The 27,707-nt window shown below is 38.8% G+C and overlaps 1 protein-coding gene across 1 annotated transcript; it reads left to right on the top strand.

Moving 5' to 3' along the window:
• LOC127526980 (cytosolic phospholipase A2 gamma-like) lies at positions 1–27,707 on the top strand. Its single transcript, XM_051924232.1, has 6 exons — positions 1–67; positions 2,363–2,392; positions 5,552–5,659; positions 11,515–11,705; positions 16,706–16,862; positions 27,036–27,707. Exons 1-6 carry the CDS (start codon positions 1–3, stop codon positions 27,179–27,181), a joined length of 699 nt encoding a protein of 232 aa, XP_051780192.1. The 3' UTR covers positions 27,182–27,707.

The raw sequence follows: 27,707 nt of genomic DNA, 5'->3' as shown, positions 1-27,707 counted from the left end.
ATGACCCTGACGCTTCTGTGTCTCTTCACAGATATGAAATGGGAAGAGCAATGCGAGCGGCCTTCAGGTAAGCATCTGTGTGAGTGTACTGAGTGTACTGTATGATCGAAAGAAGTCAACTAAAAGGAAACAGACCTGAATATATATACTTTATATTAAAAGGCACCGTAGTAGATAGAGAAGGCACAAAGGAAACAGTTGAATATATATATATATATATATATATATATATATATATATATATATATATATATATATATATATATACTGCGGTGGGTTGGCACCCTGCCCAGGATTGTTTCCTGCCTTGTGCCCTGTGTTGGCTGGGATTGGCTCCGGCAGACCCCCGTGACCCTGTGTTCGGATTCAGCGGGTTGGAAAATGGATGGATGGATATATATATATACTTTGATAAGGCGCAGTGTAGCGCCCGACCCGGCACAGACTTACACAGAGGCACGTGTCAAAGGAACGGAAATGTTTTATTTTTCTTCAGCTGGAGGCCACGTCTTCCCCGTAATCCCTCCAGCTACAACACAGTCCCAACACATTCCCCAAAAGACTTTAGTCACAGACCACACTCTTCTTCTGGCACCACCAACACTCCTTCCAGGTAACCTCATCCTCTTCCTCCTGATTCTGGCCCTGAGTGGCTCCTTTTATGGCCCTCCTGGAAGTGCTCCTGGTGCTTGCTCACATGTTCCCAATCGCACTTCCGGGTGGGGCCGATGATTAGACCAATTGGGCTTAACGATCTCAGCCATGCCCCCTGGCTGCCACCCCAGGTCCCCACAGGGTTGGGGAGAACTCCATCTCCCATGGAACCCTGCGGGAAACTGAGGCACCATAGTCAACCAGGGAGGCTGCCACCAAACGTCCCGGGGGAGGTACTGAGGAGTCCATGGTGGCTCCCCCGGAACATAAGCAGAAGGGGCATCCTGGCGGGGCAAGGGACCTGGTGGCCAGCCACAATATATATATATATATATATATATATATATATGTATTAATTTGTTTGAGTTGCAGTTGCTATCTTAGTGTTGAAACGGCACCCCTGAAAGTGTTCAACGACGTCTCTCTTATTACTGACTCAGGTGATGCAGCAGTCCCTCTCCTCCTTGACTCGTCCGCTGCCTTTGACACTATTGACCATGAGATATTGCTGATGCGGCTTGAACATCTTGTTGGGCTTAGAGGGGCTGCTCTTAACTGGTTCAGGTCATATTTAACTGGTAGACACTTTTCAGTGACTTTAAATGCCTCTGTTTCATCTACTGCTCCTCTTAAATGTGGTGTTCCTCAGGGATCCATTTTGGGGTCCCATTTTATTCTCCATATACCTTCACCCTACTGGAGTGATTTTTAGGAAATGTAACATTTCTTTTCACTGCTATGCTGATGATACTCAGGTTTATATTCCCATCTGCAACTCTGCAACAAATCAACTCCACAACTGTCTGTCTGAACTAAGATCCTGGATGGCTAATAATTTTCTTGATCTGAATCAAAATAAAACGGAGGTGCTTATAGTGGGTCCATCAGCTAAAGCCCAAATTGGTCTTGGACTTCTCGGCTCTTTCTCTGTCTTTTCCAAACCTCAAGTCCGCAGTCTTGGTGTTACCTTTGATAGTAACCTCTCTTTTGAGAAACAAGTAAATTCCGTAGTCAAGAGTTGCTTTTTCCAACTTCGTCTGTTAGGTTAGATAAAGCCTTTTTTATCTTCTAGGGATCTTGAAAAAGCTACTCATGCTTTTATTTTTTCTTGATTACTGCAAACTCGCTGTATTCTGGGATTAGCAAATCTCTGATACACAGGTTACAGTTGGTCCAAAATGCTGCCGCTCGCTTTCTGGTTGGGGCAAGAAAGTATGACTCTGTTTCTCCTATTTTAGCTTCTTTACACTGGCTGCCTGTCAGTTTTCGAAATGATTTTAAAATCTTGTTGCTAGTTTTTAAATCTTTACATGGGCTTGCTCCTGCCTATTTATCCGAATTGTGTGTTTTACACCAGCCATCTAGAGTGCTTAGATCTTCTGGTCAGTTGTCTCTTGTTTTCCCTCGTACCAAGTGTAAAACCAAGGGGGACAGACAGGGCTTTGACAGCTGCTGCTCCTCGCCTGTGGAACATTACTTCTATTTATTATGTATCTTATTTTATGTTCATATATTGTATTTCTACTTATGTTTTTTATGTTGTTTTGTTATTCTTTTATTCTATTATTGTAAAGCACTTTGGCCACAGCATTACTTTTTAAATGTGCTATATAAATAAATTGACATTGACATTCACAGTTTGCGTTCAGGCGTTTGCTTCACAGTTCCAGTGGTTATTTACTGTCATTTTTCTCTGTCTCTTTTTCAGATGAGGAAGAATGTCAAAGGGCCATACCAGGTACGTCTGTGGTCATCGTCTCCCGCTTCTTACTTTTATCCCCTTTATGCTAGAATGTGGTGGGTGGGATTCCCACTCTTGCAGGTTTATGGTGTCCTTGATCTCTGTAGGTGTTTGTGACCTGAAGCTAACTGCTGTCACATTACAGACAGGGCCTCATCCCTGTCTCATGTCTGTTTTCTTCTTATTTCTTTATTTTATTATTCTTTATGTATTCCGTGTGGGTTCTTAAATTTTCTAAAAATGATTTTGTCCTGGGCGGCACGGTGGCGCAGTGGGTAGCGCTGCTGCCTCGCAGTTGGGAGACCTGAGGACCTGGGTTCGATTCCCGGGTCCTTCCTGCGTGGAGTTTGCATGTTCTCCCCGTGTCTGCGTGGGTTTCCTCCGGGCACTCCGGTTTCCTCCCACAGTCCAAAGACATGCAGGTTAGGTGGATTGGCGATTCTAAATTGGCCCTAGTGTGTGCTTGGTGTGTGGGTGTGTTTGTGTGTGTCCTGCGGTGGGTTGGCACCCTGCCCAGGATTGTTTCCTGCCTTGTGCCCTGTGTTGGCTGGGATTGGCTCCAGCGGACCCCCGTGACCCTGTGTTCGGATTCAGCGGGTTGGAAAATGGATGGATGGTTGGATGGATGGATGATTTTGTCCTACTCCTTTTTGTATTTTACTTTTTAAATAAGCATGTTGTGTATTTCAATTCATGGGTTTATTTTGTACGTCCCTTGATTTAATAGTGGTTAAATGTGTTGTCCTTTGTGTGCTGAGCCTAGGGGAGCAGACCCTCCTGATGCCCCAGCCTTAAATTGTCATAATTACAATTTTTTATACAGATATTTTTGCTTGTTATGGGGATTTTATATTTCATTTTCAAGGTTGCTTTGAAAATTTAAAAGTTGACATTTATTACCATTGGATTTTATTTACATATTGTCCGTCACACTTCCAACACTACAAGATGTGACTTTATAAATTGGTGACAATCATACATCACTTTATGCCTCAGTGGACACTGTTAGCACTTTGAGCATGGAAAAGGTGCTATATAACTAAAATGAAGTTTTTTTTATTCAAGCAGCCCCTAATGGTATATTTGACATTTTCATTACAAATTTGTTCCAACCTTAATCTTTGAATTTGCTTTTTTCCATTTGGCTCTGGTGAGTTTGTTCTGATTGCTTTGCTGGTTCTGACCCTTCACGACACTTTTGACCACATCTTGTGGCTTCTTTTTATCTCCAGGACATTTTGTTCACAATAAGCCTTGTGTCTTATTACATACTATGGAATCATTTAAACATAAGAATATTTGAACAATTCAGAGGAAGCCATTCAGCCCAACAAGCTTGCCAGTCTTTTCAGCTTAATTATTCTACAAAAACATTACGTCAAGTTTTGAAGATCCCTAAAGTCAAACTGTCTACGTGGTAGCTTATTCCACTTGTCTGTGGTTCCCTGTGTGAAGAAAAACTTCCTAATGTGAAATTTACCCTTAACAAGTTTCCAAATGTGACCCCGTGTTCTTGATGAACTCATTTTAAAATCACAGCTTTGATCCACTGGACTAACTCCCTCCCTTCCACACTTCAATCATGTCTGCTCTAAATCTTCTTTTGCTTAAACTTAAGAGGCTCAGCTCTCCCAGAAGAGCTAGAAGAAGTGGCCAGGGAGAGGGAAGTCTGGGCATCTCTGCTCAAGCTGCTGCCCCCGCGACCCAACCTCGGGTAAGCGGAAGAGGATGGATGGATGGATGACTCAGCTCTTTTCATCTCTCCTCATAATTCATCCCCTGCATCACTGGAATCAGCCTACTTGCTCTTCTCTGGACATTTTCTTGCACTGTTATGTCCTTTTTGTAGGCTGGAGACCAAAACTGCACACAGTACTCCAGATGAGGCCTCACCAGTGTGTTATAAAGCTTGAGCAGGACCTCCTTGGACGTGTACTGCACACAGTTTGTTAGACTTTTTAATGGATGAACACTGCCTGACAGTTGATAGTGTCAACTCCACTATGACTTTGATTTTCAGACCTCCCCGGTGAGGAGGATCCGTCCGGTCACCTTTTTTTTATATAATGGGATAATATTTGCCACTTTCTAGTCATTCAGAATTTCCCCAGTGTGTAGTGACTTCCTAAAAATATGTGTGAAGGGATTATATCTGTGCTCACTAACTTCCATAAGCACTGTGTGATAAATATTATCTGATCCTAGTGATTTGTTTGATTTCAGCCTATTTAATCAGAGCAGCACTCCTCTCTCTACACTTTCAAAATCCCTCAGTACGACCTTAGTAGTCCCTGTTACTGCTGAGAGGTTATGTACTTTCTTCTATGTGAAGACTTCATAAAAATGTCAGTACTTTAGTTGGCACAGGAGCCAGCAACTCAGATGGAATGGCATCAGTGCCAAGGAGCTTTTTGTTTTGGCAGCTGGGTCACTGCCCAAATTACGGAATATCAAGATCCAGCTGAATAACAATCTTTCTAAATAGCACTTTCCTTTTCAATTTCTGTTTAAATTCTCACCATTAAATATGATGTTAATCATTCCTGAGTGCTGCATTATTGATTGCAATTTGTAATTGAATATTCCTAAATGAATACACCACACACATTTAAATACTGTATTACAACTCTCATTTAACAAACTGTATAAAGTATTATTTTTATTCCAGCTCCTACACAATTAGTCATCCAGTGGATGGCACTGGTTTGGTGACTTTTTTTCCCTCTTATTTATTCACACAGCTGTGTGTGTGTAGGGGTTGGTGGTGGGGGGATTCTTTGTAAGATGTTATATGCTATATGATGGGAATTTAAATCGATTTGTAAATGCATGTCATAATATCTGGTTTGGGAGACAGACAGCACGGCAACCTAAATGAGTAATGTAAAGATTAGAGAATCCATTGTTGTTCATAAATCATTTTTCATATTATGTTATTAATTCTGTTTTTCTTATTGTCTTTGTATTTTTGCAATTTCAAGGTTTTATTTGTTATTTTGTTTCTATATAATCCTGAATTATGAAATTATATCAAGTTCTGCCTTGAGTGCCCTTTTCCAATGGCTTTAAAATCAAAATATAAAGTTCCAGGTATGGAGTGTATTCCTAGAGCACTCTCTCTTTTTGCCAAACATGTCTATCTAAATTTCTTTTTAGGTACTCAGTTTTTCCATATGGTAGCTAAGACAGCTGAAGTCCTCACACGTTGGAAATTTGGAACGAAATTCAATTACCTTTACCAGTGTGAACAGTTCAAGAAATCAGGTAAGAAAACCACAAGGTCCTTGGTTATACAAATCTAATAAAAATGCTTCACCCCTTTTCTATTGATGTTCTCCTCAGTTTGATTTTCAAATTTCAAAAATGTTCAACTACCGCCAGGCTTTTTATTATTTTAGAACAAACCATGAAGTTCCCTGTAAATGACACTGAGGATCGGGTCTGCCAACCTCACCCTTCATTTCTGCTTTCTGATCTCTGTGCTGGTGAAATGCTGAGAAAGACCTTAGGGTTCGCTCCCTACTCCTCCATCCCCTCCTCCAGACAGACATTAGCACCCTTGCTCATCCCAGTGGGCCCTATCTGTTACTCCCCTAGAAGAACCTCAGCTCTGCTTCACAGTCCTGCTCAGCCAGAAAGGCCTCCACTTAGACATGCAAGCAATTTATTCTGTCAGTGAGAGGACGTTCATGTTCTGCCTGGCTTGGTGATGCTCTCTTCTGGTCCTGAGTGTGTCATTGTTCAGTTGAGAGCAGTTTGCAGCATTTGATTAATATCATGCCTGATTGATATGGTCTTGTATTAAGCCTGCAGCACCCGTCACGGTCTTCGAAATCTGCAATGCCTTTATTGCCTGATTGCTTTCTTTGTTTTGGTGGTCTCATCTTAATGCTGCTCTTTAGTTAACTCTAGAGGGCGGTAACAGAGCAAGTGGTCTGTTCTGTTTGCATGTGCGCATCTGCCGATCAGAGTGGCACTGACCTCTGGTTACAAATCATTTCTTCAAACTAGCGCTCGATTGATTAGCCTGACAGCATCTCTACTGTTTATTTAATTGTCAATGTATTGTTAAAATAGTCTAAGAGAACTCATTTTATTTTAAATTGTAAATTCATATGGATCAGTGCCCTCCCACAGAAATGCAAACACCCGCCTTAAGATTTGGTTTGAGCGATTGATCTGCTTCTATGGACAATGAGCAGACCTAAAAGAATAAAGTAAAGAGTAATGAATCCAATGGCACTCATTGGTGTCAGGAGTGGGATATATAAATGATCTACAGTCTGAACAGCAAAGTGCCAAGTGTCACAGAGACCAAAAATAAACTTGGAGGAGAGCTGCTGCTTCTTTGGATTGAAGGGATTCAATTGAACATGCTGTACATCTCGAATGGCCTTGGACTGTCCAGGGTTTTCCACAGGAGAAGTGCTGCTAGTGGTAGGGTGGGCCCAATCAGGCCAGCTTGGCATGTGCCACAGCAACCCCCAACAAGAAAACTGAACACGAATGACTGAGTGGGTGAATTAATGAATGGGACAGTAAATGAGAACGGATTCATGATTAATTGTGTGAAAATGAATAAATGAACCAGTGAATGAAAAATTAATATGTGAAAATAAATGAACATATGTATGAATGAGAAATGAAAAAAAGCATATGGATAAATTAATATGAATGAATGAAAAAATGGAAAATATGAATCAATGAATTAGAGAGTGAGGATGGATTAACACTAGAATTACCAGAGCCTAATAAACTCGTAGATCCATCCCACCTTAAATTGTTTCACACTTCTCCATCAGCGTCTTTTGTGCTGTAAATGTGTTGTTAAGCAGCAAACGCAAGCAACCTACTATCACATCCCCCACCGCTGCACAGTTTTCTCAGCTCAAGTCTGTTTACTTGCATGTCAGTTGCTTGGAGTTGTATAGAGTGAGAAGTCAAGCAAAATGACACCTTTTATAAATACTATATCGTTATTTGGAACACATGCATTTCATGTGTGTTCCGTGTCTACAACGATCTATGTAAAAACATCATTAAAACAGAAACGTTTTTCATGTTTTAGTAATAATTGACAAAATGCAGACATGAAGTTTATAGTGTGTGAAGTCCGAAGTCCAAATATCAAAGAAACACTTTCACAAAAGGTACAAATATAACAGAACAAGTGCACTTTTATTCAAAAATATAACTGCAGAAAAACAAACCACATTTACCTGCGACATTGACATGCAATTGCTACGACAGCTTCGGTGGTGCAACGGTATCAGCTGCTGACATGTAAACAAAGCTTCACGGGTTCGATCACGGACGAGTCCGTTTTGAGAACTGAGACGCTTTTATTCTTACTATTTTAGAATAAAAACATACATTTGATTTCTGTCAGTCTGTAACAGCCGGTGTAAATGTGTGATACTTGTAAAGGTTAGCTTTGTTTTTTTTTTTTTTATTCAGTCTCATTCTCTCAGTCGCGTTCACAATTTGCTGTTTTCACATAAAGACGCGCTATAGCTCAAATGTTATTTATTTGGATCACATAAAGACGCGCTATAGCTCGCATGTTATTTATTTTGCCAACGCTCCACCTTCCAGAACTAAACACTAGCGTGGTGTATGTGCCTAAAAAAAGTCTAAATGCATTCTCGTACCATTGCTCGCGTACTAAAGTGTCAGCAGGTATTTTTCGTGACATTACATGTGTAATTTGTGAGCATGACTTTGACGATCAAACAGAGGAAGCTCTGCAGTTCACTCATGACTTTACGCTGTAGATGTGGCTCTTACATACAAAGGACGGTGCATGTGCCCAAAACATTAACATTTATATGTTACCTACATAAAAGCCAAAACTAATGTTATTTACTTATTTACCTTGAGTTATTTACTTACATGACGAGGGTTCTATATTGGATCAAGAATGTACTTTTGCCATTGCTGTACTTTGTATATGTACAGTACATGGGAAGCTCTGCACTCGTGACTTTACGCTGTAGGAAGTAAGTAAATAAATAAATAAAGGTAAATAGGTAAATTGAATGTTATTTACCTTGAGTTATTTACTTACATGACGACGGTTCTACATCGGATCTGGCTTTTATGTAAGTAACATATAAATGTTAATGTTTTGGGCACATGCACTGTCCTTTGTATGTAAGAGCCAGATCTACAGCGTAAAGTCACGAGTGCAGAGCTTCCCATGTACATATACAAAGTGCAGGGAAGGCAAAAGTGCATTCTTGATTTGATGTAGAATCGTCGGCATGAATTGAGTGTACCTCTGTTACATTCACATACGTCTATGTGAAAACAGCAGTGTCAAATGCGTGGGGGTGGGGGGGGTGGGGAGTTGGGAACGTGAACGCGGCTGAGAGAATACCAGAATAGAAAAAAAACAAAGCTAACCTTTACAAGTATCATAAATTACACCGGCTGTTACAGTCTGGAATCAAATGTATGTTTTTATTCTAAAATAGTAAGAATACGAGCAGCTCAGTTCTCAAAACGGACTCGCGCGGAATTGAATTTGTGAAGCTTTGATTACAAGTCAGTAGCTGATACCATTGCGCCACCGAAGCTGTCGTAGCAATTGCGTGTCAATGTCGCAGGTAAACGTGGGTTGTTTTTCTGCAGTTATATTTTTGAATAAAAGTGCACTTGTCCTCACAGGTGGCACAGTGGTGGTGCTGCTGCTTTGCAGTAAGGAGACTGTGGAAGATTGTGGGTTCACTTCCTGGTTCCTCCCTGTGTGGATAGCGCTTTGAGTATTGAGAAAAGCGCTATATAAATGTAATGAATTATTATTATTATTACTTGTTCTGTTATATTTGTACCTTTTGTGAAAGTGTTTCTTTGATATTTGGACTTCAGGCTTCACATATTATACACTTCATGTCTACATTTTGTCAATTATTACTAAAACATGAAAAATGTTTCCGTTTTAACGATGTGTTTAAATAGATCGTTGTAGACACAGAACACACATGAAATGCATGTGTTCCAAATAACGATATAGTATTTATAAAAGGTGTCATTTTGCTTGACTTCTCACTCTATACAACTCCAAGCAACTGACACGCAGGTAAACAGACTTGAGCTGAGAAAACTGTTCGGCGGTGGGGGGATATGACAGCAGACTGCTTGCTGTTTGCTGCTTATCGACACATTTACAGGACAAAAGACGCTGATGGAGAATTGTGAAGTGATTTAAGGTGGGACGGATCTACGAGTGTTTTAGTAGGCTCTGGTAATTCTAGTGTTAATGAATGGATATATGCAAACGAATAACCAAACAAGAGAAAAATCAATTAATGAGTGAGAACAAATGAATAAACTGATGAAGGAATTAGTGGGTGAATTAGAATGAAGGAACAAGTAAATTAACAATGAAGGAACGGATAAATAAATGAGCAGGACAATAAGTTAGAATGGACTAATAAATGAATGTTTGAAAAATAAATGAACCAATGAGTGAAAAAATAATAAGTAAAAATGAATAAAAATATGTATGAATGAATCTATATATAAAAGTCAACGTATGTGTGTGTGTGTATGGTATGTATGTACCAGCATCACGTCCGAACGGCTGGAGCGATTTTGGTACACATGTTTCTCATTGGTCGACTAAAAATACTATAGGGTGAAATTAACCCTAACCCACCCCCTTCTGGGTAGGATGGGGTGGTGATCTTTCGGTCTTGTATGCATGTTATCATCCAGTTAACACTCGAAACGACCACCAGAGGGCGAACTGGAGGTGACTGCCAGTATTCTTTATGTTTGAGCGCCACAGCACCCGCCTATTGCTTTTGAAATTAAATGGAGTTGGCCAGTTCCAAGCGTCAACTGGATGATAACATTTATGCAAGACCACAAGACAAGCACATTAGTGAGTCTTCATTGTTTTTTTAATTTATTTTTATTTTTAAAGTTGTTTTTTTTAATTATATTTTTCTCAAACAATTAAAGAAAAAAACACTTTATTTTCCTCCCGGGCAACGCTAGGAATTTCAGCTACTGAAAATAAACATACAAATAAGTGAAACCGAAATGAATGAACAAACAAACAAATGAATGGAAGAGTAAGTGAGAATGGATTAATGAGTGAATGTGTGAAAATGAATATTTGAAACTGAGTGAAAATGAATTCATGAATTAGTGAAAAATGAATGAATGAATAAATCAGTAAGAGTCAATGAATGAACAACATAGTGAAAATTAGTGAATAAAAATGAATGAAAATTAATTAATGAATAAATGAGTGAGTGGATTAGAATGAAGGAATGAATGAATGAATTAATGGACTTATGAGTGAGTAAATAAATTTGGATTAATTCATGTGTGAAGGTGAATAAATTAATGAATACATGAAAATGAATTAAAGAATTATTGAAAAATGTATACATGAATGAACAAATTAAGGAATGAATGAAAAAAATTAGTGAGATTGAATATCTGAATGAATTAGTAAAAAGAAATAAACAAATATGTCAAAATGAATGAATGAATTGGAAAGTAAGTGAATGAGTAAATGGAAGTCAATGAATGAATGAATGATATTATACCATTGGTCATTACTATGATTTTTGTCCAAATGTCCAGTATGAGTGTTGATTACCTTGTAACTCAAGACTTACAAGCACACATGTGACTCTCTACTCCAGTGTCACACCTGCAGGCCAGTCTAGCAAAGCCCCCTCATGTGATGAGACTTCAGTGGGCCACAGCTGATGTTTCTGCCTTGCAGACCTCGGTTCAGATCTCATGCTCAGCTATTGCCAATATGGTGAGACTGTATGTCCTCCTAGGGTCTGTGTCAGTTTTCTTGGCTTATCCAAAAGATGTGCAGATTCAGTTTAATGACAATTCCAAACATCCCCTTGGTGAGGGTGGGTATGAACAGTAATGGGAGCCCCTTCAGGGTTAGTTCTTGCCTTGTGCCCAGTGGTGCCAGGATAGGCTCTGGGACCTTGAATTACATGAAGTGGGTTTCAATTATGTTTTAGTACATTACTGTTTTCACTAGGTGGCAGCCATTCTCCATTTTGAATACAAATGTGAGTCCCTTAATGCCGACAGACCAGGATTTAAACTGAATTTTTTTTTTCCAATTTTGCTAGAGAAGAGAAAGATTTTTAGCTTCATGGGCAACACTGCTAGTCAAGACCCGAAGCATGTGGGACATAATCCTTTTGTTTCTCTGGTGGATGCTGGTCTGGAGATAAACACGGCTTACCCACTGATGCTGCGTGCAGAACGCAAAGTGGATGTCATCATTTCTCTGGACTTTAGTGAAGGCGACTTGTTTGAGGTATTCATACATTTACAGATTTCAGCAAAATTCCTGGTGTGTTATCCTGCTGTTTATATGGCTTATCTCTTTTTATGATGTTATATTGCCTGTCTCTGTGTCATGTGATCTATGACACAGATTCAGCAGAGTCGGCCATGCCACCCTGTTTAATGCACAAAACAAAAATATTCACCAGAGACAAATGAAACAAGCGCTCGAGGGCACAGTGACTTAAATAAAGGCAATCGCCTAGAAATTTGCCCTTAAAGTGGCTTCTCTAAAGGTGGAGCCAGGCTTTGATGAACTCTGCACTGGACGTTGCTCTGGTTGAAAAAGTGGGTCCACCTTTTCAGCGGCATCCATTTTATGGTATGTCTGGGTTGAAAGGGATGGGGCTTCTCAGTCTCAATTGCCCTCAATGGGTGTTAGCAACAGCACCCCCTATTGTCCTGCTGGGGTATCACATACGTCAGATGAGCCCGGAAGGTGATCCACTGACAGTCACGTATTGATTGGATTTCTCTGTTGCCATTTCAGTTTCAATTAAATGAATACATTAATTTGAAATGAACAAAAGAAAAGCGCAAAAAAAGCACCAAGGCAAAAATGCAAAGATAGAATGAGAAAGAGGCAACTTACTGAAGCCCCAGTTCAGTGATCAAAATCCAAGAAGAGAAAAGCCAGAATATCAATACTCACAAAGATCAGCACAATCCAAACAATAACCGATGAACCACTGAAGGGTCTGCTCCTTCACCTCACAATATCTAAAGGCTGAGGGTGTGATGTCAGGGTGACCCCGCCTCCTGGGGCTCCACCCACAAAACACAAGGGACACAAGAGAACATCTGATACACAGACAGTAAATCATGAACAAACAGAACAATGCTTACAAATATAATAAATGCTTTAAAAAAAAAAAAAAATATATATATATATATATATATATATATATATATATATATATATATATATATATGTATATATATATATATATATATATATATTCACGGCATTCGTAGTCTGTGTCACAATCTGATTGTATGGGTGGTTATCTACCAGGTTTATATATATATATATATATATATATATATATATATATATATATATATATATATATATATATATATATATATTCATTGCATTCATAGTCTGAGTCTCGACGATCTGAATTATGTGGGTGGTTACCTACCAGGTAATGCTTGTGGTTGGTCTGCCATTGGCAAACATCTGCCACGGTGCCCTCTTTCAGTTGCGAGAAGCAGATCATGGAATGTTGCATAGTTTTACTGTCAAATAATGCAAAGAGTACGCAACACGTGTTTCGCCCTCATTTGGGCTCATCAGGCGTACACACTCTACTGCTCCCCTCTCAGGGAATCAAACCTCGGACGTCAGCCAGCGTCAGAAACGAAGCCCCTTTATGCTGTGCCATGACGTGTGGTTCGTTTACTTGACAGCCTGTAGGTCTGGAGTAATTACATTCATAGCCTTCGTAGTCTGAGTCTCGACGACCTGAATTGTGTGGGTGGTTAACTACCAGGTAAGCTTCTCACAGCTGAAAGAGGGCACCGTGCCAGATATTTGCCGATGGCAGACCAACCACAAGCGTTACCTAGTAGGTAACCAACCATATAAAGAAATGTATAAGTTTGAAACTACAGTATATATGGATAAATAACACTTTAAAATAAACAAAGATCACACCAAAAACAAGAATAAACATAAACCAGGGAACACATGTTCAGTGAAACATGACACAATCTACAATATAGCACCATTTGATATTTATCTTTCAATTATATAGTGCCATGCATATATATCTAATAGACAGGCATAAAAGTAAAGGCACTATATGATAGACAGACAGACAGACAGACAGACAGACAGACAGACAGACAGACAGATAGCACCTTTCATATTGATCTATTATATAGTGTATTACAGATCTACAGTATCTGTAGTGCTTCTTAATGCTATTCATATCTTTCTGTTACATTTTTATATCTACAGTGTCTATCTATTAGATAGACATAATGAAAAGTCGAGCAAAATGACACCTCTTATTGGCTAACTAAAAAGATTACAATATGCAACCTTCGAGGCAACTCAGGCCCCTTCTTCAGGCAAGATGTTAGACAGACATGAAAGGCACTATAATAAACATATGTGAAAGGTGCTATATAATAGATAGACAGATACTGCCTTTCTTGACTATGTGTCTTATACTGTTTTTCCAGATGTTTTATCTATCTATCTATCTATCTATCTATCTATCTATCTATCTATCTATCTATCTATCTATCTATCTATCTATCTATCTATCTATCTATCTATCTATCTATCTATCTATCTATCCCATAGTGCCTTTCATCCATCTATCTAATTATCATAATCATAACAGATAATTTCATATCTGTTTAATAGTGCCCTTCATATCTACAGTCTGTATGTATCTATTAGATAGATAGATAGATAGATAGATAGATAGATAGATAGATAGATAGATAGATAGATAGATAGATAGATAGATAGATAGATAGATACTTTATTAATCCCAATGGAAAATTCACATTTTCCAGCAGCAGCATACTGATACAATAAATAATATTAAATTAAAGAATGATAATAATGCAGGTGAAAAAAAGACAATAACTTTGTATAATGTTAAATGTTAACGTTTACCCCAGACCCCCCGGGTGGAATTGAAGAGTCGCATAGTTTGGGGGAGGAACGATCTCCTCAGTCTGTCAGTGGAGCAGGACGGTGACAGCAGTCTGTCACTGAAGCTGCTCTTCTTTAACATTATGAACAGTATAAAAGTACTAAATTGTACAATCAAGGGCAGTAGGCAAGTTTAAAAAGATAAGGTTTAAGTCTGGATTTGAAGATGGGAAGGGAATTAATGCTGCGGATATCTTGATGAAGGAAGTTCCAAAGATGAGGAGCAGCAAAGCTAAAGGATCTACCTGTAGACTCCATGGTAGATAAATGAGCAGAGGGCATAGCCAAGATATTTAAATAAGAATTATTATTATTATTATTACTGTTATTAGGTAGATATTCTAGGGTGATATTTTCACCTTTGCAATATAAATCATCTCCGTCCATTCCTCACACCTAATAGTATTGCTATTCTTGTACATGCGCACATCACGTATTGATTACTGTAATTCTGTATTGGCTGGCCCCCCTCACAAGCTTTTGCATAGCCTTCAGCTAGTCCAGAATTCTGATGCTTGACTTATTACTGGAACTGCTTCCATAGAACACATTATTCCAGTTCTTTGTGAACTTCATTGATTCCCTGTTAAATACCATATTCATTTCAAGATTCTGCTATTAACATTCAAAGTTCTTCATAGCCTGGCACCTTCATATCTTTTGGATCTGCTACATATTTATACACCTGCTCATACTCTTAGATCTTCTTATTTAAATATCTTGGCTATGCCCTCTGCTCATTTATCTACCATTGAGTCTACAGGTAGATCCTTTAGCTTTGCTGCTCCTCATCTTTGGAACTTCTTTCATCAAGATATCCGCAGCATTAATTCCCTTCCCATCTTCAAATCCAGACTTAAAACTTATCTTTTTAAACTTGCCTACTGCCTTTGATTGTACAATTTAGTACTTTTATACTGTTCATAATGTTAATTTAACTGTACATTGCTATTTTTCATTGTATTGTTTTTATTTATTGTTTATTTCTTTTTGTATTTATTAATTTAATTAATTCTTTGTTTTGGTATATTCCTTTGACTTTTTTGTAAGGTGTCCTTGAGTGCCTTGAAAGGCACCTTTAAATAAAATGTATTATTATTATATCTAGTATCTATCTACTATATAGCACCTTTAGAGAGATCAGGTGGACTGGGGGATCATGCTTCATCCCCAAACCCAAATGACGACCGAAAAAGAACAGAAGTGACACCATAAAAGGGTTGTATAATCTGAAACAGGTGAACATTCAAAACATTGCCCGTATAAACATAAAGGGGCTACTTAATCACTTAGCAATGGCTTCCACCCAATTCCAAGGCCCCCTGTATACTGACTGCAGGGTTCTTTTATACCCGGGACAGGAAACCCATTTGGGTAAGTCCTCATTACTGTTTCCAGTTTATCTAGCCAGTGCTCAAAGGTCTGCTGGTACCCCTGTTGAGTGCCCCCTAGCGACACTTGGTTTTCCTGCAGACTTCTCCCTCCATAGTGTGTAGTTAGGGTGGGCTTGCCTGTCTGCCCTCACCAGTACTCGTGTGATTTTAATTTGCGGTGCTCTCTAGTGGCCTAGAAGACACTAAAATTGGTAACAATTTGGTTGTTCCTCATACCTCTTTCACAATAGATAGATGGATATGAAAGACACTATATACTGTAGATACATAGTACCATAGCGTCAAGGTGAGTTACGGACTTTTACCTGACGCCAGTCATTTTCTGATTTTGTAACTGTAGACTTCATCCTTAACCCAGAAAAGGGAAAGTTTCAAAAATCTCCACTTGTCTGTTATTTACTGTCACTTTCTAGCAAGTTTAACGAACTTCATTCAGGTCTTTTTTTCCTTGAGATGACATAGAGGGCTCCCAGTGTGGAACTCCAGGTCCAATCACTGGCTTAGTGAAGTTTGTCTGTTTTCCCCTCGTGGTCTTCTGAGTTTCTCACCTGGTATCCTGGTTTAATGCATACAAAGATGTACTTATGTAAAATGGTGCCTCTTAATTGGGCACCTGTATGTGTGCCCACTGGTGGACTGGAACCCCATCTAGAGCTGGTTCTGTACCTGACGTTAGTAAAAGCCCAGCACCTCCACGCCATGTAATGGACTAAACCTCGAGACTGAATTTCATTTTTTCTGCTTTATTTTATTTGTGGGTCTTATCAAGGTTTTCTCATTTTCACCTGTTAGGATGTGATGTTTAAGCCATTAAATAAGTGAACATTATATTTGATTTTGAAGAATGTGACAGTATTTCATACTGGCTAATTATCTGCTACATTTTTGCTGTATTTTTAGACCCTGGTCCATGCCACAGATTACGCAAAAGTCAATTGTCTTCCTTTCCCTCCTGTGAATATCAATAACATGCTGTCAACTGACTGCTGCGTGTACAGCAACCCAGCGACTCCAACAGTTATTCATATGCCGCTGGCAAATTCAGCAAATGCAAACGGTAAGGAGAAAGTTAAGGTTGATCATGTGATATGCTTAAGTACATATTTGATTTATTCATTATGTATGAAAATGAAAAGAGCTTCATAAAGAGGAAATAAAAAATCAAGGGCAAAAATACAAAATGCGACTTTTTTAACCTACATGCATTCGTTCATTAACATTACAGATAAAAACACTTCAAGCAGATTATAGAATCTTTGTAGCACATCAGACATAGATAGATAGATAGATAGATAGATAGATAGATAGATAGATAGATAGATAGATAGATAGATAGATAGATAGATAGATAGATAGATAGATAGATACGGTGGTTTTCAGCTAATGATGGACAGTTAAATTATTTCCATTTCCATTATCTGCTTAACAGACACTTTCATCCAAAGAGACTTACAAAATAGGTCAACATAGTCAAGTAAGCATCAGTTTGGGGACTGTTTTGGAACAACAAGTGTGACAGGACAAGGGGACAAAATTGATCATCACAAGTGTAGAGCTTATCCAGGGATACCATTTAACATCTCTCCCTGGGTTTACTTTCTCAAGACTCTTTAAGATTATATTTTATGTTTATAGTATTCGGACTGTACTGTCAATAGATACTGTAAGTCAATTTTAATCCCTATACGCCGCTGCTAGGGGGCTTGTTTTGTTTTGGACGTGCTCTGTCCCTAGGTATATCAGAGAATTGGGACTTTGTTAATTGTGGTCTAGCCTAACATGGTAAAGCAAAATAGGGGGGCAGAAGGAGTTGGGGGAAGAGAAACAGAGCAAGCTATTTCTAATCTATCCTTTTAATCTTTATAATTGTAAGAGCCAACGTAACAATAGGCTCCATGGTAATTACTCCTGTAAAACCTCGAAATTAAAGCTGTCTTATGTAATAATGTACTATCTTAAATTAAGACTACAAAATGTCAAGAAAAGCTCAGAAGCAATGTCTCTGTGACCAAACAGTTAATTTTGTGAGCTGGAATGTTAAAGGTCTCAATCATGAATTAAAGAGAAAGAAATTATTCTCTCACCTAACAGGTCTAAATGCTAAATTAGTATTTTTACAGGAGACCCATTTATTAAGCAAGGATCAGTTTTGGCTGCACAGAGTACAAGACTGGCCAAATATTACACTCCAGCTTTATAAAGAAAACATAGAGGTGTGAGAAATCTTACAGAACAGTCTTATTTGTAGTATCAGATATAGTTTTTTGTAGTAATTTGAAGGGGGATATGTGATCATCATGGGTAATTTATTTAACTGTAAAGTGATTTTGATAATATCTACGCACCCAATGCGTATGATAGGGACTTCAACCAGAACATTTTTGCATCCATTCCCAATCTGAATACTCATAAAATTTTAATGGCTGGTGACTTTAATTGTGTTTTAAATCCAGACCTAGATAGGTCTCCTGTCACAGTGGTGATGACGTCTAACACTGCAAAAACAATTAACTCAGTTTGTAACCGATCACATCTTATCAGACCCCTGGAGATTTCTAACCCAAACTCAAAAACATTTTCCTTCTACTCACCAGTGCATCACTGCTACTCAAGAATTGATTATTTCTTTATAGATAACAATTTCTTGCCCACGATCAAATCTTGTAAGTACAGCGCTATTATTATCTCCAACCATGACCCCTTGATCATTATGCCCCACATACTCATCTTGCAACTGGTGTCTTAACCCACTTTTATTTGCAAACGAGAACTGCACAGAATTTACAGCCAAGCAAATCAATTTTTTAGAGACAAACTTATCCTGAGGTATCTGCAGGAATACTCTGGGAAACTTTGAAGGCTTTCTTAAGAGGACAGATTATTTCATATCCTTCCCACCTAAAAATAAATCAGAAATCAAGTAGGTATCAGAGCTAATCAGTGAAATTACCAGAATAGATCGAGGACATGCCATTCAGAACTCAACCTCTTGACAACTAAAGAAACAGAGCAACTCTTTTTAAATCAAACACAGAGAGAAGGCTAATAAGATCTTTGCTCAACAAATCCACAAGCAGAAAGTTTGCAGTGCAATCCCAGCAATTACCAACACAGATAGAGACAAAATCATTGTCCATAAAAATATAATGCACATATGGGGGTTGAATTGATGTGAACTTGTTTTGTAAAATTTGACTTGCTTGTAATGCTTTTTGCTTTTAATAAATTCAATAAAATGCTTAAAAAAATCTAACAGCTAATATCACCAAAAAAAAGAGTCTCCAAATATGTCTTAAACATGTTGAGGTGGAAGGATGTGGGTTGCTCCTTCAACCAGCTAGGAGCCACGCATGAAGAGACTCCGGATTGAGATTTGATGCCACGCAGAGCTGTTATCACCAGACACCATTCATCAGCAGACCTGAGTGATCAAGAAGGAACAGAGGACCTCACAAAAGTCTCTATAGGCGCTCCATTATTGGCTGCTCTATTGACAAGCATCAAGGATTTGACCTCGATAGAGAGTCAATGTAGTGATCTGCATGTGATCTACATCTGTGATGACATGAGCCCGTCTTGGCTGGTTGAACGCCAGATGTGCTGCTGCATTTTTGAATCATCATACAACAATTTCCGGACTGATGCAAGTGCAACTATCAGTGTCTCAACGTGGACAAGAACAAACAGATGATTGTTGACTTCAGAAAGGCCTGGACCTGATGGGATCTTATCAATTGTATTGAAAGAAATGAAAGATGTCATCTATAAACCCTTAATGGTGAGCAATCATTTGAGAAGAGAGAAGTACTGGAGGACTAGAAAGTTGCAAATGTGACTCCAGTCTTCAAGAAGGGAGACAAAATGGTGTCTGGTGATTGCAGACCAATACGTCTTACATCTGTACCATACAAAATTATGGAAATTCTAATAAGAAATGCATCAGAAAAGTACTTATATGAAAATTATATACTAAGTAACAGCCAGCATGGACTTTGAGAAGAATAACTCCTGCCAAACAGCTGACAAAAAGAAAGCATGCAACAGAATTTCATGGATTTTCAAAGAACATTTGACTCAATCATTCCACAACAAAGATTACTTGATTAATAAAAAAATGATAGATAAGAGGAAAATAGGGTCATCAGTGGAGTCTCTTGTCAGTCTGTTCTGGGACTGTAACTTTTTCTGACTTATATTAAAGACATTAATTCGGTAAAGTTAGCAAACTTGTGCAGATAGCAGATGACAATAAAACTGAAGTACTGTAAGACAATGATGAGGCAGGAAAAAGAACTCAAAAAGACCTGGGGCCTCATGTATAACGCCGTGCGTAGAACTCACACTATAACATGGCGTAAGCACAAAAACGGGATTGTGCGTACGCACAGAAAAATCCAGATGCAGGAATCTGTGCGCACGCATACTTTCACGTTCTTCCACTACATAAATCCCGATTTGCGTGAAAAGTAATGCACGTGCACGCGCCTTCTGTCCCGCCCCAACTCCTCCCAGAATTACGCCTCTTTGAATATGCAAATCAATATAAATAGCCTTCTGTGAAAAGACAATGGGAAAAGCACAGGGGAAAATATAAGAATTTCAGCGAATACCAAGTGGAGGCAAAGGAAAAACATACTATTTGTTGGTTTAAACAGTGGTATAAGCAACAAAAGGAAGTTGATTAAGTGACAGAGTGTCGGAAAAACTCGAAAGATCAAATTCACAAAGTCGCACAGTGCCCGAAATAAAAAAGAAATCACATATCAAAGTCGCTGTGAAAAGGCAAGTTGTAGCCCACCGTCTGAGTGTCATATGAAAGCTTATTAGGGTACAGAGAAAAAACATAGGCACACAGTGGGAAAAAAGCACGAAATGTCAACATTAATCTCGAATTTTCCACTTTAATCACGTAGTTTATTTTGCCATTAAAGTAGAACATCATAAACTTCATCTTAAAATCGTTTATTTTACTAGTTTCTCAAGTAGCATGTTAAATGCTTTTTTCTGTGTTTGATCTTCTATGTGCTCTATGTGTGTGAATCACTACGTGCTTCCGTTCTTTCTCTTTCTCCGACAGGACACAGAATCCATTACATTTGAGATATTACAGCTCTCTGAATAATTAAAATACTGAGATGTATATGTGATATCATTTTCATGATGATAGGAATGAAAGCATGTTATGAAACATGGGAACACGGTGGCACAGTGATTGTTCATAGCTCACGCAAGAGGCTTGCTGTACCATGTGTGACCTTCGATGAAATAATTTATTACAGAAGTACTGTCTCTTTCAAACGTACTAACCTCCAATTCCTGTCCATACTTTTCTTTCTCCAATCACCACACAATCAGCTCTGTAATAGACGTTAAGCCATTTGTAAGCTTAGAACACCGATTCTTCAAAACTTTTAAGGAACATTGAAATATCTTCGTAGTACATGTTTAATTATTCTATTCGTCTATCCTTCCAGTGTCGCGTCAGCACCAGCAAGAATACAGTGCAAGGCAGGAGCTATCCTTGAACTAGCTATACGCCGCGGCACCGTGTCCTCACATGTTTAATTATTAGCAATACAGATTATTTAAATGAAGTTAAAGTTTTATCTGTATACTATAAGCAACATATTTTGCTGCATTTCATCTTAAAAATGATATTGTCATCATACACGCTTTATAAAGTAGCGCAGGTTGTGTAATATTATAACTGTAGTGCAAGTTTACAGTGAGGTGATTGAGTGCGTTTATAGTTCTTGGGATGAAACTGTTTCTGAAACGCGAGGTCCGTACAGGAAAGGCTTTGACGCTTTTTGCCGTGGTTGAGATCGTGTGTACTTGAAACTGTATACCGATAATTCTCTTTCCGGTCATCTGCTGCTGTGATTCACACTCAGATACAGTGATATAAATACTCCGAGTGGTGCAGTGAGAGTAATATGGAAAAAGATGATCCGCAGTGGCAACCCTTAACGGGAACAGCAAAAGGAAGAACAAGATGCAGTGAGCGTAACAACACTAAAGCAGTTCTGGTATTTGGAATACTATGGCTATTCCCTGGACCTTTATATTGCTGCAGGTTAATTACAATCAGATGCATTACACTAATAAACAATGTGCAGTTAATTTCAGTGTATTTATAAAGCCGCCGCCGTGGATGTGGATCTAAGAAAGAAAGGATGATCACACAGGAACAGTAGCACTGCTTTGACACTGGGTGCCGCCAGTCTGCAAAACCGGGCGGAGAAATTGCGTACGCCAAGGAATGAGTTACCGTGGAAATGTGCGTGGCTTTACGCCAAGTTTAGGTTTTATACATCGCGATTTGAGCGTGGAAAGGTTCGTATGCAACATTTCTGTGCGTACGCACCGTTTATACATGGGGCCCCTGGACAAGCTTCAGAACTGGGAGAACACATGGAAAATGCAGTTTAATGTAGAACAGTGCAGCGTGCAACACGTGGGCAAAATGAACATCGATTATAAATATAAGGTGGGGGACACTGAGCTACTGGAAGCAATCTCTGAAAAGAATTTAGGGTTAATACTGACAAATTATTCATCATTGAAACAATGTGCAGATGTGATTAAGAAGGCAAATTAAATGTTAGATCATATCATAAAAACTGTTGAATATAAATCAAAGAACGTTACTTTAAGGCTATAGAACACACTACTACAATGCTATCTGGAGTTTTGTGCGTAGTTCTGGTCACTACGGCACAAGAATGACATAGCAGCATTTGAAGTTGTGCAGAGGAGAGCAACCAAGTGCCTCCCAGGACTTCAGGACATGTCATAATGTGACAGACTCTGAAAATTAAATCTGTTTTGTCTGAGCAGAGGAGATTGCCTATTGACCTAATCCTGCTACTTTAAGTCTTCAAAGACATTGATAAAGTAGATCCAGCAGCATTTTTTAGTCGATACTTTAACCATCTTCTACATTACTTGAAGATGGCGCCGACTGGTGTGGCTGGCCGTCTGCTCGATACTCTAGCCTATGTTTTAACTTTGTTTTTATGTTTTAGTTTATCCCAACGGCCATTGTCCTATGATCGTGAGTCTTTACTAAACATATTTTCTGGCTTGCTTTCCTCTCAATTTTCATCTCCTGATTGGATTTTTTGTGAACCTCCACCTTTGTTTTATTCATCTCCTGACTTCTTCACCTGGACGCCGGTGTTCACCTGTATCAGTGAGTTGAATGCCCCTCGCAGACACAAACGCACCCGCCGCCGTCGTGGGAAAAGAGCTGTAATTGCTGTTAAACAACGCCGACTCAAGTCACAGAGCTTTGATTCCCGATGCCTGCGAGTCGTCTATGACCCATCTTCTCCTGCTCAGGACTCCATCACTGGTTCATGGGCGCTGGACACCGGATTTAATTTTTCCATTTCAAGACAGCATCACTTTTCCACGGCCTGAAATCGAGTAGTAAACACTGCTAATCTTCACGTGCTCACCCGTGCTCATCCTTCAATGAACTCTTCTACCTCTATCAAGGCTGCTCTCTTGAACGTGAGATCAGTGTCTGATAAAACTTTTATTCTGCAAGACTTTATTACCTCAAATAATCTGGATTTCTTCTTCATCACTGAGACTTGGATTTTAAATGGTGACTCTTCTTGTTTTACTGACATGACTCCACCAGGTTATTCATTTTTAAACTCTCCTCTCCTGACTCGTCATGGGGGGGCATTGCCACCATTTTTAAAAGTGTGTTCTTGTGTTGGAGCCTTACAAGGGGTCCGTTTAGCAGCTTTGAACTTCAACTTTTCGAAGTGTGCAACTCCCCTTCTCTGCTGTTTGCCGTGGTTTATAGACCTCCTGTAATTAATGATACTTTCATCTCTGAATTCTCTGATCTCTTGGCTGATATCACCCTCTCTCATGATAAAGTTTTTATAGTTGGTGATTTCAACATTCACGTTTGTTGTCAATCAAAACCTTTGGTCAATGACTTTTTATCACTTTTGAACTCATTTGATTTTATACAGCATATTAATATGCCAACCCACACTCTCGGTCACACCCTTGATCTCGTTCTTACTCGTGATATTTTAGTGAATAATATTGATTTATGTGATGTTTCTTTTACTGATCATTTTTCTATAATGATGGATCTGAATATTACTGTTGATTTCCCGACTAATAGCTGTCCCCCACGTTGCTCGCGCTTTTTAAATTCTTCTATTATATCTGATTTTAAATCCATTTTCTCTAGTCTTTATGTGCATGACCAAAATAATGTAATCGATGATTCTGTCGTAAAATTTAATTCTTCCTGTAAAACGATTTTAGACTCAATTGCTCCGCCCAAGATACGCTGTAATAAGGGTAGACCTGGTCCATGGCTAAATGAAAATAAACGATCACTGTGCCACGCCTGTCGAACTGCTGAATGGCGTTGGAAAAAAGATGAACTGATTGTCTCTAAACAGATTTTTAGGACTTTTTAGGAAGTTAAGATAACGAAACAAAACTTCTTTGCCGATTTAGTATCCCGTCACTCAAAGAATCCTAGGGTCTTATTTAATTCAATTAATGTGGCCATTCACCCCCACTCTGTGATGGGATCAAATAGCATTGTTCATTCATGTGACCAGTTTCTATCATTCTTTGTCAGCAAAATCTATACTATCCGCCATGGCATTGTTCAAACGGGCTGTGAACTTTCTACTGTTAATCATGACATTGTCTTAGAATCCTTTGATCTAGTCTCACTTTCACAGCTAAAAAGAACTATTGACACCCTTAAACCAGCCCCCTCGATATTGTACCACCACGACTCTTAATGTAAGCCTTTGATGTGTTGGGCCCGCCCTTATTAGCCATCATCAATGATTCTATTAGTTCTGGGGTTGTGCCCTCATTTTTTAAACATGCTGCAGTCCATCCCCGTCTAAAAAACAAAGAATTAGATCCTGGAGTTTTAGCCAATTTTCGTCCAATTTCCCAACTGCCATTTCTGGCTAAAATTTTAGAAAGAATTATTTATAATCAATTGGTCGATCGCCTTAACTTCAATAATTTATTTGAGATCTACCAATCTGGCTTTAGGCGTTATCATAGTGTTGAAACGGCACTCCTGAAAGTGTTCAACGACATCTCTATTATTACTGACTCAGGTGATGCGGCAGTCCTTCTCCTCATTGACCTGTCCGCTGCCTTTGACACTATTGACCATGAGATATTGCTGATGCGGCTTGAACATCTTGTTGGGCTTAAAGGGGCTGCTCTTAACTGGTTCAGGTCATATTTAACTGGTAGACACTTTTCAGTGACTTTTAATTCCTCTTCTTCTTCTACTGCTCCTCTTAAATATGGTGTTCCTCAGGGATCCATTTTGGGGCCTATTTCATTCTCCATATACCTTCACCCTATTGGAGCGATTTTTAGGAAATTTAACATTTCTTTTCACTGCTATGCTGATGATATTCACGTTTATATTCCTGTCTGCAACTCTACAACAAATCAACTCCACAACTGTCTGTTCATAATTTTCTTGATCTAAATCAAAATAAAATGGAGGTGCTTATAGTGGGTCCATCAGCTAAAGCCTAAATTGGTCTTGGACTTCTCAGCTCTTTCTCTTTCTTTTCTAAACCTCAAGTCTGCAATCTTGGTGTTACCTTTGATAGTAACCTCTCTTTTGAGAAACAAGTAAATTCTGCAGTCAAGAGTTGCTTTTTCCAACTTTGTGTATTAGGTAAGATAAAGCCTTTTTTATCTTCTAGGGATCTTGAGATAGCTACTCATGCATTTATTTTTTCTCGCCTCGATTACTGCAACTCGCTGTATTCTGGGATTAATAAATCCCTGATACACAGGTTACAGTTGGTCCAAAATGCTGCCGCTTGCTTTCTGGTTGGGGCAAGAAAGTATGACTCTGTTTCTCCTACTTTAGCTTATTTACACTGGCTGCCTGTCAGTTTTCAAATTGATTTTAAAATCTTGCTGCTAGTTTTTAAATCTTTACATGGGCTTGCTCCTGCCTATTTATCTGAACTGTGTGTTTTACACCAGCCATCCAGAGTTCTTAGATCTTCTGGTCAGCTGTCTCTGGTTGTCCCACATACTAAGTGTAAAACTAAGGGGGACAGGGCTTTTGCAGCTGCTACGCCTCACCTGTGGAACGCTTTACCTCATCATATAAAGGAGTCGTCTACAACTAAACTGTTCAAAACAAGATTAAAAACTCATTTCTATTCACTTGCATTCCAAGACCTTCAGTAATACTGATGGTTTCCTCTTTGTGATTATATAACATTACTTCTATTTTTTATGTATATAACATTACTTCTATTTATTATTTTATATTCATATATTTTATTTCTATTTATGTTAATTTGTTTTGTTTTTCTTTAATTCTATTATTATAAAGCACTTTGGCCACAGCATTACTATGTTGTTTTAAATGTGCTATATAAATAAATTGACATTGACATTGATAGGGTGAATCATGAACTCGAGGACATCAAGTGGAAATTAAGGGGAAGTGACCTTAAGACTGAAGCCAGGAAGCACTTCTTAACACAAAGAGTTGTGGAAATATAGGGCAAACTACCAAGACAAGGAGTTGAAGCAGAATCCTTAACAACTTTTAAGAAGAATCTAGATGACATAATGGGACAACATAGCTATTAGCTAAACAAACGAATGACAAATGGACTGAATGGTCTCCTCTCGTTTGTCATATTTCTTATGTTCTTAGGTTTGTGCCCTGATATTGGTCACCCCTTCCCTTCTTCTTCTTCTTCTTTTGGCTGCTCCCATTAGGCATTGCCACAGCGGATCATCTTCTTCCATATCTTTCTGTCCTCTGCATCTTGTTCTGTTACACCCATCACCTGCATGTCCTCTCTCACCACATCCATAAACCTTTGTTTAGGCCTTCCTCTTTTCCTCTTCCCTGGCAGCTCTATCCTTAGCATCCTTCTCCCAATATTCCCAGCATCTCTCCTCTGCACATGTCCAAACCAACGCAATATCGCCTCTCTGGCTTTGTCTCCCATCCATCCAAGTATGGCTACAAAATTCCTCTGAATGGCTGCCTCTCTCCCAGTTACCCAAGAAGGATGCCATATTAAGTGATCAGACTGTATTGTACAATTTTATTGAAAACGGATTGATTGTTACAAACTCTAACCCCATGATTGTTTATTTTCAAAATAAAATGTGGAGGAATTTTACATTCTTTGCTTTAATTTCTGTTCTTTTTGTTTTACAGAAATGAACATGGCTGAATTTCCCACCAAGAAAATGAAATATAACAAGACAGAAATTGCCAAGCTGTACAAGGAGGCTAAAAATAACATCACCCGGAACAAAACTAAAATTCTGGAGGAAATCAAGAAGAAGATGCATCCTCTATAATTTAAAAAGGCAAAACAGAGACAATAACTGTATATGAACTCATTTCAAGTCAGTTTGTAACGTACTACGCTGCACCCTGAATTAACCTAGAAAGTCACTGGTTTTATGGAACTCCGCAGAAATAATCAAAGAGCGTACAACTAACATCACTTCTCTACTTACCACTAGTTTCACAGAATTATCCATCCATCCATTATCCAACCCGCTACATCCTAACTACAGGGTCACGGGGGTCTGCTGGAGCCAATCCCAGCCAACACAGGGCGCAATGTAGGAAACAAACCCCGGTCAGAGCGCCAGCCCACCGCAGGGATCACAGAATTAACCAAACGAAAAAAAAAATCTAAAAATAGAAATACATTAATTATAAGGAAAAATGCCAAAATTACGATCTATTTAATAACCCCTGCTCCCCTCCCACATTGCAATGTGTTTTTCCAAATTACCTGTACAGAAAATAAACACAGCACAAAACACACAAATTGCAACAATCAACAGGTACAAACTGGAATTATCCCCTATAACG

This window comes from Erpetoichthys calabaricus, chromosome 3, assembly GCF_900747795.2.
Source record: "Erpetoichthys calabaricus chromosome 3, fErpCal1.3, whole genome shotgun sequence".
Classification (NCBI taxonomy): domain Eukaryota; kingdom Metazoa; phylum Chordata; class Cladistia; order Polypteriformes; family Polypteridae; genus Erpetoichthys; species Erpetoichthys calabaricus.
The sequence above is the reverse complement of the archived record's forward strand: the minus strand, read 5'-3'. Positions and strand labels throughout refer to the sequence as shown.